This window comes from Sorex araneus, chromosome 5, assembly GCF_027595985.1.
Source record: "Sorex araneus isolate mSorAra2 chromosome 5, mSorAra2.pri, whole genome shotgun sequence".
Lineage (NCBI taxonomy): Eukaryota > Metazoa > Chordata > Mammalia > Eulipotyphla > Soricidae > Sorex > Sorex araneus.
Genome location: NC_073306.1, coordinates 140227664 through 140241355, shown reverse-complemented (window position 1 = coordinate 140241355; position 13692 = coordinate 140227664). Strand labels below are relative to the sequence as shown.

The window sequence follows — 13692 nt, the reverse complement described above, 5'->3', positions numbered from 1 at the left end:
AAGGAAGGAAGGAAGGAAGGAAGGAAGGGAGGGAGGGAGGAAGGAAGGGAGAAGGAGGGATGGCAGGAGGGAGAAAGAGAGGAAGGAAGGAGGGAAGAAAGGAAGGGAGGGAGAGAGGGAGAAGGAGAGGGAGGGAGGGAGAAGGAGGGAGGGTAAGGGAGAAAAAGAGGAAGGAAGGGGAAAGTAGGAAGGAAGGGGGGAAGGAAGGAAGGAAGGAAGGAAGGAAGGAAGGAAGGAAGGAAGGAAGGAAGGAAGGGAGAGAGGGAGGGAAGGAGGGAGGGAGGAAGAAGGAAGGAAAGGAGGAAGGATGGAGGGCGGAATGGAGGGAGGGAGGGAGGGAGGGAGGGAGGGAGGGAGGGAAGAGGAAGGGTAGGAGGGGAGAAAGAGAGGAAGGATGAAGAGAAGGAAGGACGGGAGGAAGGAGGGAAGGAAAGGAGGAGGGAAGGAAGGAGGGAAGGGGGAGGAAGGGAGGAAGGAGGGAAGGGAGGGAGGAGGGAGGGAAGGGAGGGAGGGAAGGGAGGAAGGAGGGAAAGGAAGGGAGGAAGGAAGGGAGGGAAGGGAGGGAGAGAGGAAGGAGGGAGGGAGGGAGGAGGGAGGGAAGGGAGGGAGGGAGGGAAGGGGAGGAAGGAAGGGAGGAAGGAGGGAAGGAAGGAGGGAAGGAGGGAAGGGATGGGAGGAAGGGAGGGAAGAGGGAAGGGAGGGAGGGAGGGAGGAAGGAGGGAAGGGGGGAGGAGGGCGGGAAGGAGGGAAGGGAGGGAGGAGGGAGGGAAGGGAGGGAGGGAAGTGAGGAAGGAAGGGAGGAAAGAGGGAAGGAAGGAGGGAAGGAGGGAAGGGAAGGGAGGAAGGAAGGGAGGGAAGAGGGAAGGGAGGGAGGGAGGAAGGAGGGAAGGGAGGGAGGAGGGCGGGAAGGAAGGAGGGAAGGGAGGGAGGGAGGAAGGAGGGAAGGAGGGAAGGGAGGGAGGAGGGTGGGAAGGAAGGAGGGAAGGGAGGGAGGGAGGAAGGAGGGAAGGAAGGAGGGAAGGGAGGGAGGGAGGAGGGAGGGAGGAAGGAGGGAAGGAAGGAGGGAAGGGAGGGAGGGAGGAAGGAGGGAAGGGAGGGAAGAGGGCGGAAAGGAAGGAGGAAAGGGAAGAGGGAAGGGAGGGAGGAGGGCGGGAAGGAAGGAGGGAAGGGAAGAGGGAAGGGAGGGAGGAGGGAGGGAGGAAGGAGGGAAGGGAGGGAGGGAGGAAGGAGGGAAGGAAGGGAGGAGGGCGGGAAGGGAGGAGGGAAGGGAGGAGGGAGGGAAGGAAGGAGGGAGGGAAGGGAGAAGGGAGGGAGGGAAGGAGGAACGCTGACTCTGCCGGGAGGCCCGCGGGTCGGGCGCAGGGGCCGGACACTCCTGCCCGTCGCCCTCCAGGCCGGGATGCAGCCGCGGGCGGCGCCGGCGGGCGGACGCCAGGGCGCGCGGCCGCGGGGGCCCGGGTGCGCGCAGGAGCCGGCCCGGGAGCCGCGGCCGCCGCCCCGCTGGGCGCTGACCGAGAAGGAGCTGCGGGCCATGAGCCCCGCGCAGCGCCACCGCCACCTGCTCTTCGGCGACCTGCTGGAGGACGTGTCGGGCGCGTACAGCTCCGTGTTTCCGCGCGACTCCATGGAGCTGGGCTACCGCGTGGCCGACCCGCGCTCCTGGACGCAGCCCCTGGAGCTGCTCGCCCAGCGCCAGGACCTGCTCTTCGGGGTGCTCAAGGCGGCCGAGGCGCGCGGCAGGGTCCGCGCCCTGCGTCTGCGCCACGCGCGCCTGCGGGTGAGGCGGGGCGCGGGCCGGGGGGCGCGGGCCGGGCGGGCCCGGGGCGCGCGCTCAGACACGCCCCCCCGACCCCAGGCCGAGGAGATCGCGCTGCTGGTCCAGCGGCAGAAGACGGCACTGGCCGCCATCCGCCTGGAGCTGTTCCTGCCGCCGCGGCTGAAGCCCACGCGCATCCCCGACCCCCTGAACCGGCAGGAGGTGCCCAGGGGCCCGGGCGGGGGCGGGGGCCGCCCGCGCGCCGGCCTGACAGCCCCGCTGACCAGCCCCTCTGCCCCGCAGCGGCGGCGCGTGGAGGCCATCCTGCAGGAGCCGCTGGACTGAGCGCCCCGCGCGCCCACATAAACGTCTTTTTTCTCCAAGTGCGCCTGGTCTTTCCGCGAGAGGCAGCCAAGGGCCCCCACAAGGCGCCAAGTGGCAGGTGGCGCTGGTGTCCGCTGAAGTGGCCTTCTAGGGTGGGGACCCCACGCCCTGCAACCGGCTCCCCGGAAGGAAGGGCAGCGCGAGGGAGAAAACGGGCTGAGGCGGACCCAGGTCACAGCCCCCTCAGGGGGCACAGGAACGCCACTTTCCTCCGGGGCCTGCCTGCCCACCTGTGCCCTGGCTTGCTTCCTGCCCCCATGCCCACAAGGAGCCCCCAGTCCGCGTGCACTCCAGAGGGCTCCCGCTTTCTGGAGATCTCCCCGCACACCGCCTTCTCCGCCCTCTTACCGCAAGGTTACTTGCAAGGAGAAGTGACCCTGGGGTCTAGCACCTTCGAGGCCTGCTCAGTGACCAGCAGTGCCCCTCCCTGACCCTGGAGTCCCCCGCCACTTCCCCCACTCAGGATGGGGGTGGCTGCCGGGCTCACACCTCACGCAGCTCTCGGTGGGAGGGGAGTGGGGGGCACAAGGGGGCTGAGTGCCAGGAGGGAGCGGTGCTGGACGTGCTGGGGCCAGCGCGGATGGTGGGAACACGTGCTGTCTGACCCGCCATTCTCTCGAGGCAGGGCCGGCCGGGGTGTCCTGCCTGCGCAGGCCCTCGCCTCTGCAGCTCTGACTTGGGTCTCTGAACCACTGAGCGGCTGAGGTGCTGCAGGCCTCCTTCCGCAGACTGCCCGTACGCTGAGTGCCCTAAGGGCGTGTCCATCCTGCGTCAGACACACACATCACGGTTCTAGAAGCTTGGGGTCACACGCGGCTGGAGACAGACGTCTGTCCTGCTGCGTGGCCCTGTCCGGGTGCTGAGGAGGTCGGGAATAGACCGCAAGCCCCAGAGGCAGATGCCGGGACAGTGGGCAGCAGAGGGTGCCCCACGAGAGGAGTGAGCTGACTGGTCACTGCCAGCAGCCCCACGCAGCAGTGTGTGAGAGCCAGGGCCATTCAGTGCCTCACGGGTCGGCCGAGGAAGGGCAGCTGCCCGCCTAGACAGGACACTGGCTGCCCCTGCCTTGCGACTGGACAGCCAGGAGCAACAGTGGGTCACTCCAGCTCTGTCTCCCGCCTGGCCCGCCTGCTGGATTCAGGCTAGTCCAGGGCTGGGCTGTTGCTCTCCACTGGCCCCACAGCCTGGACGTGGGGGCCCCGCTGTCGTCCCTTGGGGCTGGACGATGAGCAGCTGTGAGTCCTGGTCTTGCAGTGCCTGGGGTCCCACCATACATACTGGACCTGAGAAGCGGGGGAGGGCGCTGGACAGCAGGGACCCCAGGCCCAGGGCAGGCGGGGATGTGCTAGTCTGGGGAGGCACCCCCAGAGCCTGGTGGCCGCCCAGGCGCGGGGAGGCTGCGCACGACCCCCGCAGAGCGCGGGCAGCAGCCGGCGGACAAAGCGGACGCCGGGCTGAGCTCGCCGACCCCGGGGGCGCCGCTCCTCCCGCGGACCGGCCGGGGCGGGACGGGGTCAGCGCGGGCCCGAGGGGACCGGCCGCGGGGCGGGCCGTCGGCGCCGGGAAGTGCGGCCCGCGCCTGCGCACTCGGCGCCCCTCCCGGCCGCGGGCTCGGGGCGCGCGGCGCGGCGCGGCCGGTGAGTGCGGGGCCGCCCCCAGGGCGCGGGCGCGGGGTCCACGTGGGCCCCGGCCGCGGCGGAACTGGCGCCCGCGGGGGAGGGGCGCCGCGCTTCCCCTTTTCCGCAGCGAGTGGGGAAGTGATCGCCCCGGGCGCCGGAAGGAGCCGGCCCGCGGCGCCGCCCGCAGACTCGGCCGTGCGGGTCCGAGGCCCCGCGCGCCTCCCGCGCCCTGGCCGCGGCGCGCGCGCCCCTGGGCAGCCGGGGCGGGGCCGGGCGCCCCCCGCCCGCGCTCGGGCCGCCGGTGAGTGGGGCGCCGCGGCGGGGGGCGCGGGGGGCGCCAGGCCCGGCCGGGACCCCCGGAGACGCGCGCGCGGGCCGGGCGGCCGCCGGGGCGCGGGGCGGGGGCGCGCGGCCGCTGCGCGGCCCCTGCGCGGCCCCTGCGCGGCCCCTGCCCGGCCCCTGTCCGAAGGTCGCGGCGCTTTTTTTCCGGATTGTCAGTTTCTTCTTTTTTTGGACTGGGCGGGCTCGCGTGCCTTTCCCTTCTGCGGCGCGGTGCCGAGGCCGCTCCCGAGGGAGCCCCTGTCCCCACGGCCGGTCGCGGACACGCCGGGCAGGGGGCGCGCGGGCCGCGGCGGGGGCGAGGGCCTGCCCGCCCTGGGCGAGTCGCGGGGGCCCTCACGGCAGGGGCGGCCACACCCCTTCCTCTCCCCAGAAGTCCCACCCTGAGGGCAGCCCCCAGCCGCAGCTGAGGCTCAGGTCCCCGCCTGGAGCCCAGAGATGCCAGAGCAGACCCCGTCGTGGCCACGAGCAGGGGTGGGGTGAGCAGGGAAAGCGAGTGCCTTTTGGATGCTGTGCTGGGGGCTGCTCCGCTGGGGGCCGTACCCCCCTTGCCCAGGAGAGGCACCACATAACTGCCCGGTGGCCGCATTCAGGATGCCCCGGGTTCAGTGGGCCCTCACCAGAGGGAAGTGGACGTAAGGAGGGGCCGTGGCCTCAGTGCCATGGCCCGGAGGTAGGGGCAGCTTCCTGGCTCGCACTGCCCTTGTGGGTCTGGGCCCGTGCAGCTGATGCTTTGCAAGACATTCTGGACATTGGCCCCACAGCCCACGGCAGGGAGTGGATGGGGACAGGGTGACCTGGGCAGTTCAGGCACCAGCAGGCTGGAAGGTGCCAGGGCACCCGAGGGCCAGGCCTCCTGGAAACTCTGCGAAGTCCCCCCAAGCCTATGTGAGGCCTGTCCTGCGGCCGCTGTTGGAGGCCTAGGGCCTTCTGGGACCCCGTCCCCCTGCACCGCGGGAGGGAGGGAGCAGGAGCCGGAAACCAAGAAGAGGAACCAGGTTCTGGCTTCCCAGAGACCGAGGGCCCAGGGCTGCTCTGAATCCTGCCCTGGACGTCCTGGTAGGGCCCCTCGTGGTCCCGACCCGCCCCACCCCACCCCCACCCTGGGTGGCTGTCTGCAGGGCTGGGAGGTGCAGACCCCTGCAGCCCTTCCCGGCGGTCAGCTCCGCCTCTTCTTTCAGAGGCCCCTGTCTGTGGTGAGGGTCCCAGAACCAGCACCAAGGAGCCCCGGGGTGCAGCCCCACCCACCCATGCCCACCCCACAGGAGGCCGAGAAGCAGGTGTGTGCCTGGGAGCGGGAGGGTGCAGGTATGCGGCCCCCTAGCTGAGCCGTCCCCTTCTGCAGCACCCGGGGCCAGAGGAGGCAGCGCAGCCCCCACCCATGTCCAGCGATGCCTGCCCTCCCGCAGCCCCCAGCCGCAGCCCCTGCTGCTTCTGCTGGTGCTGCTGCTGCAACTGCTCCTGGTAAGGACCCTGCAGACCCCAGACCTCGCTGTCTGCAGGAACCGCTGGGCTGACCCCGAGAGGGGCCTGGGGGAGGCAAGAGCTCCAGGCCCCGGTGCGCACACGTGCTGCGTGCCAGGGGCCAGGGAGTGGCGTGCTCCTGGGCCGTGGGTAGCAGCGGGCACTGTGCTGGCAGGAATGAAGAGCGGCGGCGGGCGTGGCGGGCCTCCCGGGAGAGCAAGCTGCAGCCCCTCCCCAGCTGCGAGGCGTGGTGAGTCTGGCCAGCCGTGCCCGCACCTGCTCCGGGGGGGTCCGGGCAGGGGCCCCGGGGCCTGACCTGGCCAGGGCGGTGCCCACGATGCCCACAGTGCCACCCCGAGCCCCGAGGAGGTGCAGAGCTGGGGACAGTCCTTTGACAAGCTGATGCACAGCCCTGTGGGCCGCGGCGTCTTCCGGGAGTTTCTGCGCACGGAGTACAGCGAGGAGAACATGCTCTTCTGGATGGCCTGCGAGGAGCTCAAGGCCGAGGCCAACCAGCACGTGGTGGACGAGAAGGCGCGGCTCATTTACGAGGACTACGTGTCCATCCTGTCCCCCAAGGAGGTATGCTGGCCCCAGGGGTGGGCGGGGGGGAGTGCCCAGGCCCTGACCGGCTCCCGCCCCCAGGTGAGCCTGGACTCGCGCGTGCGGGAGGGCATCAACAGGCGGATGCAGGAGCCCTCGGCGCACACGTTCGATGACGCGCAGACGCAGATCTACACGCTCATGCACCGGGACTCCTACCCCCGCTTCCTCAGCTCCCCCACCTACCGGGCCCTGCTGCTGCGCACGGACTCCCCTGCCTGCAGCGAGGCCTAGCCCACACAGACGCCCCCCTCGGGGGGCCAGGCCGTGCCAGGACCCTGCAGAAGCCCCCTCGGCCCAGGCCCGCTGCCCACGCTCCTGCGGGCCCTTCTGTGTGGCCCCTGGCAGGAATCGCCACAGACGGACCCACACGCCGAGCAGTGGAGACGAGGGGAGAACCTCCACCCGGGCTGGCCTCGTCCAGGAGCCAGGCCGCAGGACCCGGCCGGTTTTACATGTCTCTAAGCCTTAACCCTCAGCACATGTTCCTTGCTGTGTTTTATCGAAAGAGAAAAGTGTTTTCGTATTCCTGCAAGTGTCCTGTGCCTACCTACACCTGGGAGAGGTCAGAGCCAGGCGTCAGCCCAGAGAGGGCAGTGCCCTGGCCCAGCCCTGCTCTGCGTCCACGCCCACCCGGCCGGGGCCTGCTCTCTTCCCTGTCCCAAGTCTCTGGCAGCCGGATGGTCCGGGGCGGGGCAGAGAGGTCGGGCACAGCTCACCAGAACCAAGGCAGCAGGATGGCAAAAAGAAACCTTTAATACTTGGGGGAAGAAAGTGCAGCGGGCAGTGGGCGGGCAGCCGGGGGCAGATGGCACCGAGCAGGTCTCCAGTGCAGCTGAGCCAAAGATGCAGGAGGCTGGCGCTGGCCAAGGCCCGGGGTGGAGAGCACGTGTGTGCACACAGCTCAGCAGAACTGCAGGGACACGAGAGAGGTGTCCCTGGGGCACAGCTGTCCTCCAGCCGTCCCTCCTGCTCAGTGGCCTGCCAGCCCACCTACCTTCCAACGATTGCCACACTCGTTGCAGACGACAAAAGTGGTCATGGGCTCATCAGAGCTGCGGGTCTGCACCTGGGGGAGGCCCAGCCTGGGCTCAGACACCCCCTGGGTGCCACCTCGGCGGTGCGGGGAGTTCCCAGGGTGACGCAGCCAGGGAGAGGCCCCCGCCAGCCTGCTTCCACGGGCGCACAGCACTGCCCGCGACTCACCTGCGTGTAGGTGCAGCTCTTCTTGTGGCACCTGCCGCAGGCGAACAGGTCCGTCTGCGTGCCCCCCGTGCGCGCCATCTGGTGCTCCCGGATCGCCTCCTTCGTCATGGCCTTGCGCATCTCCTTCAGCTCCTCGCTGGCCATTTCCTGGGGCGAGGGGCTTGATGCTCAACCCGCCCCGCAGGGGCAGCCCCCCACCCCGGGCTCACCTCCGACGTCATCACGGCAATCTGCTGGGGAGAGATGGCGCCGCACAGCACGTTCCTCCGCAGCTCGGGGTTCCTGGCGTCCTTCAGGTTGGAGATGCGGCTGCGCACGCGGTTCTTGTACTTCAGGTCCGTGCTCCCCAGGTCCCGGTAGATGCGTGATGGCAGTCAAGGAGTGGGGAGGCGAGGCCACGCCCCCACGCCACCCTCAGGGCCAGGGGTTTGCAGGGCGGGATCACACCCCCCAACGGGCATGAGCAGTGGGCCCTGGGGGCTCGAGTCCAAGGATATATTCCTCGATCTGGGCTGAGAGGCGTTCACAGTCTGTGCCCACAGCCACGTGGTCATCTGGAAGAGGCACCCAGTTCACTGCCCGGTCCGGCACCCAGGACCCAATGCCCATGGCCAGGTCCGTGCGGCAGGCTGGTGCGGGCCCCCTGCTCACCGTCCGTCTGCAGGGCAGCGGTCAGCATCTCCCGGCACTTGTTACGCACGACGTCACAGGTGACCGGCACCGGGGGGAACGTGGTGAGCCTGGGGGTGGGCGGCGTCTTGGGCAGCTCAGGCTTTCTGCGGCTGGGGGCACAGAGCATGCTCTGGACGGCACCGTCCCCAGGAAGCCCAGACACCTCTACACAACGTGCTGCCAGAGACCTGTCCGTCCCACCCCGCCTCCCTCTCACGGGCCTGTCGGTCCCACCCCCCTCACCGCTTCCCCTCACGCTCCTGGACCCCGTCAGGAGCTGGTACCAGCAGAGCTCCTGGAGAAGCTGCAGGTGGACAGCAGCCAGGGCCCCTCAGCCAAGGGGTGAGGAGACCACGCAGCCCCACCTGTGCTGCCACAACCTGTGCAAGGAGCCGCCCCCAGATGACCACATGTGCCTGTGGGAGGCCTGGTGGGTGCATCCAGCGATGCTGGAGGCCACTGACTACCCTACCACATGGGACAACTACCTGGGGTCCGAGCCCGCTGGCGTGTCCCTCGACGTTGCGGGCACAGCTATGCCCCTCCTTCTGTCCCTGGCCTTGGTGTCAGATGCATCTGCAAGTGCCCAAGGAGAGGAGATGGCGGCGGAAGAGGCCCCTGGGGCAGGGCCAGGCAAGGGCAGCAGCTGACCACCACAGGCCCAAGCTCCCACTACGCCCTCCTGAGCCTGAAGGGGGCTCCAGACCACCCTGCTGCCCACCATGTCAAACCCAGCCTAGGGGTGCCCTTCGCGAGCCCATGCACTCGGGTCTGCGGACCCGCAGCTGCACCGCGTCCAAACAGAACCCAGAGGGGCTCTGGGGCCCAGGGAGGCCTCTCCGACCCCCACACGCATCTAGGGCCTGGCCGCACCCAGCAGCTTCTTCCAGGATCTGATGAGTGACTTGGCCAGGGCGATGACGTCCTCGTCTGAGCTCTGTTTCCGCAGGGCATTGACCGACATGCCGACGCGGGTGGACTGCAGGGAACGGCCAGACAGGGCAGCAGTCAGGCCCTCCTTGCAGAAAGACCTTGGCGTCTGTGGCCAGTCCCGCTGGAGTCCGGGGCGGGATGAGGCGGGCCCGCTCCAGACCCCCGACTCGGAGCGGCAGGGGCAATGCCCATCCCGGCCGCGGGCGGGGGCCCCAGGCTGGCCCCACGAGGAGCGCGACCCACCTGCAGCAGGGGCAGCGTCACCGGCATGGCCCTCAGCTCGCGCAGCAGCTCCACGGCGCCGTCCTGGGAGAGGGGTCTTCAGCAGGGCCCGGCCGCTGGCCCCTGCCCCCGGCCGCTGCCCCCGCCCCCGGCCGCTGCCCCCTCCCCGGCCGCTGACCCCCGCCCCCGGCCGCTGCCCTCCGCTGACCCCCGCCGCCCCTCCGCAGCTCCTGCCCCGCCCCCGGCCGCTCCCACACCCCCGCTGCCCGCCCGCCCGCGGCTCCCGGTGGGCTCTGCCCGCTGACCCGCTCCGACCCGCGGTCCCGGCGCCGCCCCCGCCCCCGGCGGCTCGGGCCCCTCACCGCGCTCTTCTTAGTGACCATCTTGTCCAGCCTTCGGGCGATCCGCGCTATCTCCTCCTCTTTGCCCATCCTCGCCTGGGGGCAGCGCCCCCGCAGCCCGTAGCGCCAGACCCGGCCTCGGCTCCGGCTCCTCCCGCAGCCGCCGCACCGACGCAGCCCAGCGGGGCTCGAGACCCTCCGTTCAAACCCCCGGCCCCCGCGGGGCCGCGCCGCATGCTGGGACACGTAGTTCCCGCCCCGCCCGGAGCCCGCGTGCCGGCGCGGTCTAGGACTACGACTCCCAGGTGTACCTGGGCGCGCGCACGGCCCGCCGGGAAACGTAGTCCCGACGGGGCCGCCTCCGGCTGCTGAGGGGTCTAAAAGACTCGCGTTCCCACAAGGCCCCGCGCTCCAGCGCTGTCCTGGCACACACACACCCCCACCCCGCCCCCCGCCCCTGGCTTCGGAGCCGCGGGGGTCCGCTTCCCGCGAGCAGCCAACGCCCCTTTGGTAACGACCCGCTCCTAGTCCCTCCTCCGGTGGTCCGGGGCAGTCAGGCGACCCTCGAGCGAGGCTCTGCCGGGCCCCCGCGCCGACCCCTGCGCGCCGGGCGTGGGGGCAGCGGAGAGCACCAGCCAGGTACGGTGCCTGGGAGGACTCGCCCACGGACTGCTGACCCCTGGGCACAGGCTACGGACCAGACGTGGCCGCTCTGCGCCTGTGCCGCCCGCTACCGGCTCCGCGCTGGGCGTTGACGTGACGTCACGCGGGAGTACTGTGCTGCGGCTGTCCGGGTCCACTGCGGCTGCGGCGGCGCGGGCCTGGGGGGCCAGCGTCGCTTCCGGCCACCGCCGCCTTCCCCTTGGGGTCCTGCTGCAGGGCTGCCTGGAGGAGCATGTTTCTGGGGGAGGGCAGAGGCCGGGGGCTGGGGTCGGTCGTCGCCAGAGTTCAGTCTGAATAATTATAGGCGCAGAGTGGCAGAGGTCCAAAGACCTGGGGTTGGCCTCGAGCTCTCTGCGGCATCCGTCACCCCAAGACTGAGCTGCCCAGGGGCTGGAGCAATAGCACAGCGGGTAGGGCGTTTGCCTTACACGAGGCCGACCAGGGTTCGATCCCCAGCATCCCATATGGTCTCCCGAGCACCGCCAGGAGTAATTCATGAGTGCAGAGCCAGGAATAACCCCCGGTGCATCGCCGGGTGTGACCCAAAAAGAAAAAAAAAAAAAGACTGAGCTGCCCGGAGAGAGGAAGAGTGGAACCTAGTCCCCCTGGGGCCGCACTCGGGTACTCAGGGCCTATCCTGGTGCTGCCACTCCTGGTGGTGCTGGGAACCAAGGTGGGCTGCGTGTGAGCCCAGTACCATCTCTCAGCTGGGTCATGTAACCCAGCTGGTCAGTTTGTCTATGAAGAAAAGGTGCCACTTCCTCCTAACAAGCCGAAGTGCTTCCTGCAAATGTGCTGTGGCCGTTCAGACCCACTGTGATTCCGTCCCTCACTGTGACCTGGGGCCTTAGCTTTGAGCCAAGCCCAGCCTCAGGGACATGGGCAGCCTCTAAAGGTCTGGCCACACCAGGAAAGGCTACCCCCTTCCCACGGACAAGCAGAGCCTGACTAGGAAACTGCCGTGGCTGACCTGCAGCCAGAACCACAGCTGTAGCTTGGCAGGAGTGCCCGCCTGCTGGACGTGAGCAGTGGATCTGAGGAGGCCTGGGCACCGGGCTCCCCACTCCACCCCACAGACAGGGCTGAAGCGCTCATGCCTTGCCTCTGCATGGCAGATGTGCATCCAGGAGCCTCCAGACCGCTCACAGGCCCATGTTGGGTCAGAGCAGGGTGCTCAGAAGCATCACTAGGACTGCCAAGGGTGGCTGGTGCAGACCCGGGACTGCTGCTGAGGTGCCCTGCTTAGCACCTGCCCTGGGCACCAGAGCACGTCCTGTAGGCGCTCTAGACCAAAGCAGGGCTGGTCTATCCTTGCCTCCTCTCTCCCACCAGGGGAGGAGCACAAAAGCCTGGCAGAAAAGGATACCCTGGAAGCTAGCCTGCAGCTCACCTTGGCCGGGTGGACCGGCCAAGTGAGAGGTCACTGGCCTCTCACCACAGGGCGTGTGTCAGGGACCCTTTGAGGTGTTGACGGGGTTGCCCCAAAGATACCCTAGCTCACTGACTCCAAGCCTGACCTTAGGAAGTGACTAGGAATGAAGATCAAGGGACAGAGAAATAGTACAGCAGGTAGGGCATCTGCCTTGCACATGGCCGACCCAGGTTCCATCCTAGCATCCCATGTCATCCCCTGAGCACCACCAGGTGTGGCCCAAAAAACACAGCATCAACAAAAGAATGATGACCAAGGGCCAGGGAGAGTATACAGTGAGTATGCTTGCTTGCATGTGGCCAACCCAGGTTTGATCCCTGTACTACAATAGGGTACCCTGAGCACCAACAGGAATAAGTCCTGAGCACTAGCAGATATGCCCAACCCCTGCCCAAAAAACAATGAAGACTAAAGGCTGCAGGCAGGGTGTTTCTCTCGCATATGGCTGACCTGGGTTTGATCCCCAGCTTCCCATCTGGCCCCCTGAGCTCTTTCCTGAGTGCAGAGCCAGGAGTAACTCCTAAGCATTCCCGGGTGTGACTCAAAGAAGCCAAAGAAATAAGTAAATAAAGGCTGGGAAGACAGTACCAGGGAGAGGGCACATGCCAAGGTGTAAGTTTCAAAGAAAAATATGGGCGCAAGGGACTCAAGCGTTCAGTGGCAGAGAACCATTCCCCTGGCCGGCCCACGGCGACGGACGGATAGAGAACCAGGGAATGGAGAAACAGAGCCCCTGGCTGGACAGAAGTTGGTTTATTTCTCTCTCCTCCCCAGTGTAGTCCCATCTCTCCACTTATGGCTCAATCATAGTCGTAGTTTTAGTCCCAGTCATCATAGCTCCAACATCCTAGTCCTCACCTAGTCCTCTTAAAGCATAGTTATATAGAAGTCATGACGGGCGGGGCACGCATAGGTGGGGTTTAATATTTTCATAATGGCAAACGGCTACCGGAGGGACAGGAGAGGGCAGGGGGACAGGAGGGCTTCTGCCTGGCTGCCATCATGAGCTTGGCCTCCAGGTAGCAGCAGTGAGCTGTGAACGCCCGTTCCCTGCTCTGCAGGCCTCCCCTCCCGGTCTGGCCCCTGAAGGACAGCTTGGTCCAGGGTAGGAAGGGCAAGAGAGGGGTGCCTCACCCTGGAGAAAGGCCTTTATCTGGGGTAGCCAGGCCAAGAAACACTCAACCAATCAGAGACTTAGGCGCACCCCACAGAGGGTTTGTGAATTTCAAACCCTTGGGGCTGGGGGGGGGGTCCTTCCTCACCACTTGAGGCCCCCAGGACATTTCCTCTCTGGCCAGGAGTCTGGCTGCAGACCCCCCCACACCCCGCCCCTCAAAAAGCTGCACTATTGGGCATGGCCCCAGAGACAAAGGAAGCCCAAGACCTCCGGCTGAGCCTCCCCTGGGTGCCACCCTCCAGGGGCTCCCTCACTGGACCCACCTGGAGAGAGCTAAGGCCTTGGATGTGGGGAGCCCAGCCCTGTCCTGGGCCTCTGGGTACCCCACAGCACCCCAGGGTGCTCCCTGCGGGCCACAGCACCTTTGGCCCAGAGGCTGCCCCTCCCCCACACAGCCCACGGAAATGTCGGAAGTTCGGCTCATTTATTTTCTATTTGTGTCAACCCCCACAGCTCAGAGCTGGCCCTGACCCCCCACCGCAGTAAGTTTCCCTTCTGTGGGGCAGGGGCCTCGGTGGGAAGCACGGGACCGCCCAGCTCACACAGGCAGACCCTTATCCCGTGCCAACAGGGACATGTGTATGCCCACTCCAGCCGACCTGCACCCGTGCCAGGGTGGGGCTGGTCCCAGGGGCAGGCGGTGCTGGTATCCAAGTCTCTGGGCCTCAGGGCTGGGCCACGGTGGGCCAGGAGCGCCTCCTCCCAGGGTGACCCGCGTGGGAAAGCCCCAGCACGCCCCCCCGCCCCTCCCTGAGAGCTGTCCCCTGAGGCTCCGGGGCGGGCAGCGCTGGCTCCCTGGAACAATGTGCTTCCCCCACACAATTCCCAGAAACGCCGCCTCTCTGCCCAGCCAGCCCGCCAGCCTGGCGGCCACTCCACCC

General features: G+C 67.9%; 3 protein-coding genes across 5 annotated transcripts; 2 read left to right on the top strand and 1 right to left on the bottom strand.

Moving 5' to 3' along the window:
• The first annotated feature begins 1313 nt into the window (after window positions 1-1313).
• LKAAEAR1 (LKAAEAR motif containing 1) lies at window positions 1314-2198 on the top strand. Of its 2 annotated transcripts, XM_055138724.1 has the most exons (3): window positions 1314-1777; window positions 1856-1978; window positions 2060-2198. In XM_055138724.1, the coding sequence occupies exons 1-3, from the start codon at window positions 1400-1402 to the stop codon at window positions 2099-2101; spliced, it is 543 nt and encodes a 180-aa protein (XP_054994699.1). In that variant the 5' UTR covers window positions 1314-1399; the 3' UTR covers window positions 2102-2198. The 2 variants fall into 2 exon arrangements, with proteins under 2 accessions (XP_054994699.1, XP_054994698.1); XM_055138723.1 differs by having other exon boundaries at window positions 1856-2185.
• Window positions 2199-4270: 2072 nt separating this feature from the next.
• Window positions 4271-6693, top strand: RGS19 (regulator of G protein signaling 19). 2 transcript variants are annotated; one of them, XM_055138722.1, is made up of 6 exons: window positions 4271-5157; window positions 5280-5378; window positions 5444-5562; window positions 5738-5812; window positions 5910-6144; window positions 6208-6693. In XM_055138722.1, exons 2-6 carry the CDS (start codon window positions 5349-5351, stop codon window positions 6397-6399), a joined length of 651 nt encoding a protein of 216 aa, XP_054994697.1. In that variant the 5' UTR covers window positions 4271-5157; window positions 5280-5348; the 3' UTR covers window positions 6400-6693. The 2 variants fall into 2 exon arrangements, with proteins under 2 accessions (XP_054994697.1, XP_004620342.2); XM_004620285.2 differs by having other exon boundaries at window positions 4271-5378.
• Window positions 6694-6901: 208 nt separating this feature from the next.
• Window positions 6902-9775, bottom strand: TCEA2 (transcription elongation factor A2). Its single transcript, XM_004620259.2, has 10 exons — window positions 9561-9775; window positions 9220-9282; window positions 8917-9022; window positions 8532-8619; window positions 8023-8153; window positions 7869-7925; window positions 7581-7735; window positions 7372-7518; window positions 7163-7234; window positions 6902-7078 (listed from the first exon to the last, which is right to left on the bottom strand). The coding sequence occupies exons 1-10, from the start codon at window positions 9627-9629 to the stop codon at window positions 7070-7072; spliced, it is 897 nt and encodes a 298-aa protein (XP_004620316.1). The 5' UTR covers window positions 9630-9775; the 3' UTR covers window positions 6902-7069.
• Window positions 9776-13692: the final 3917 nt, after the last annotated feature.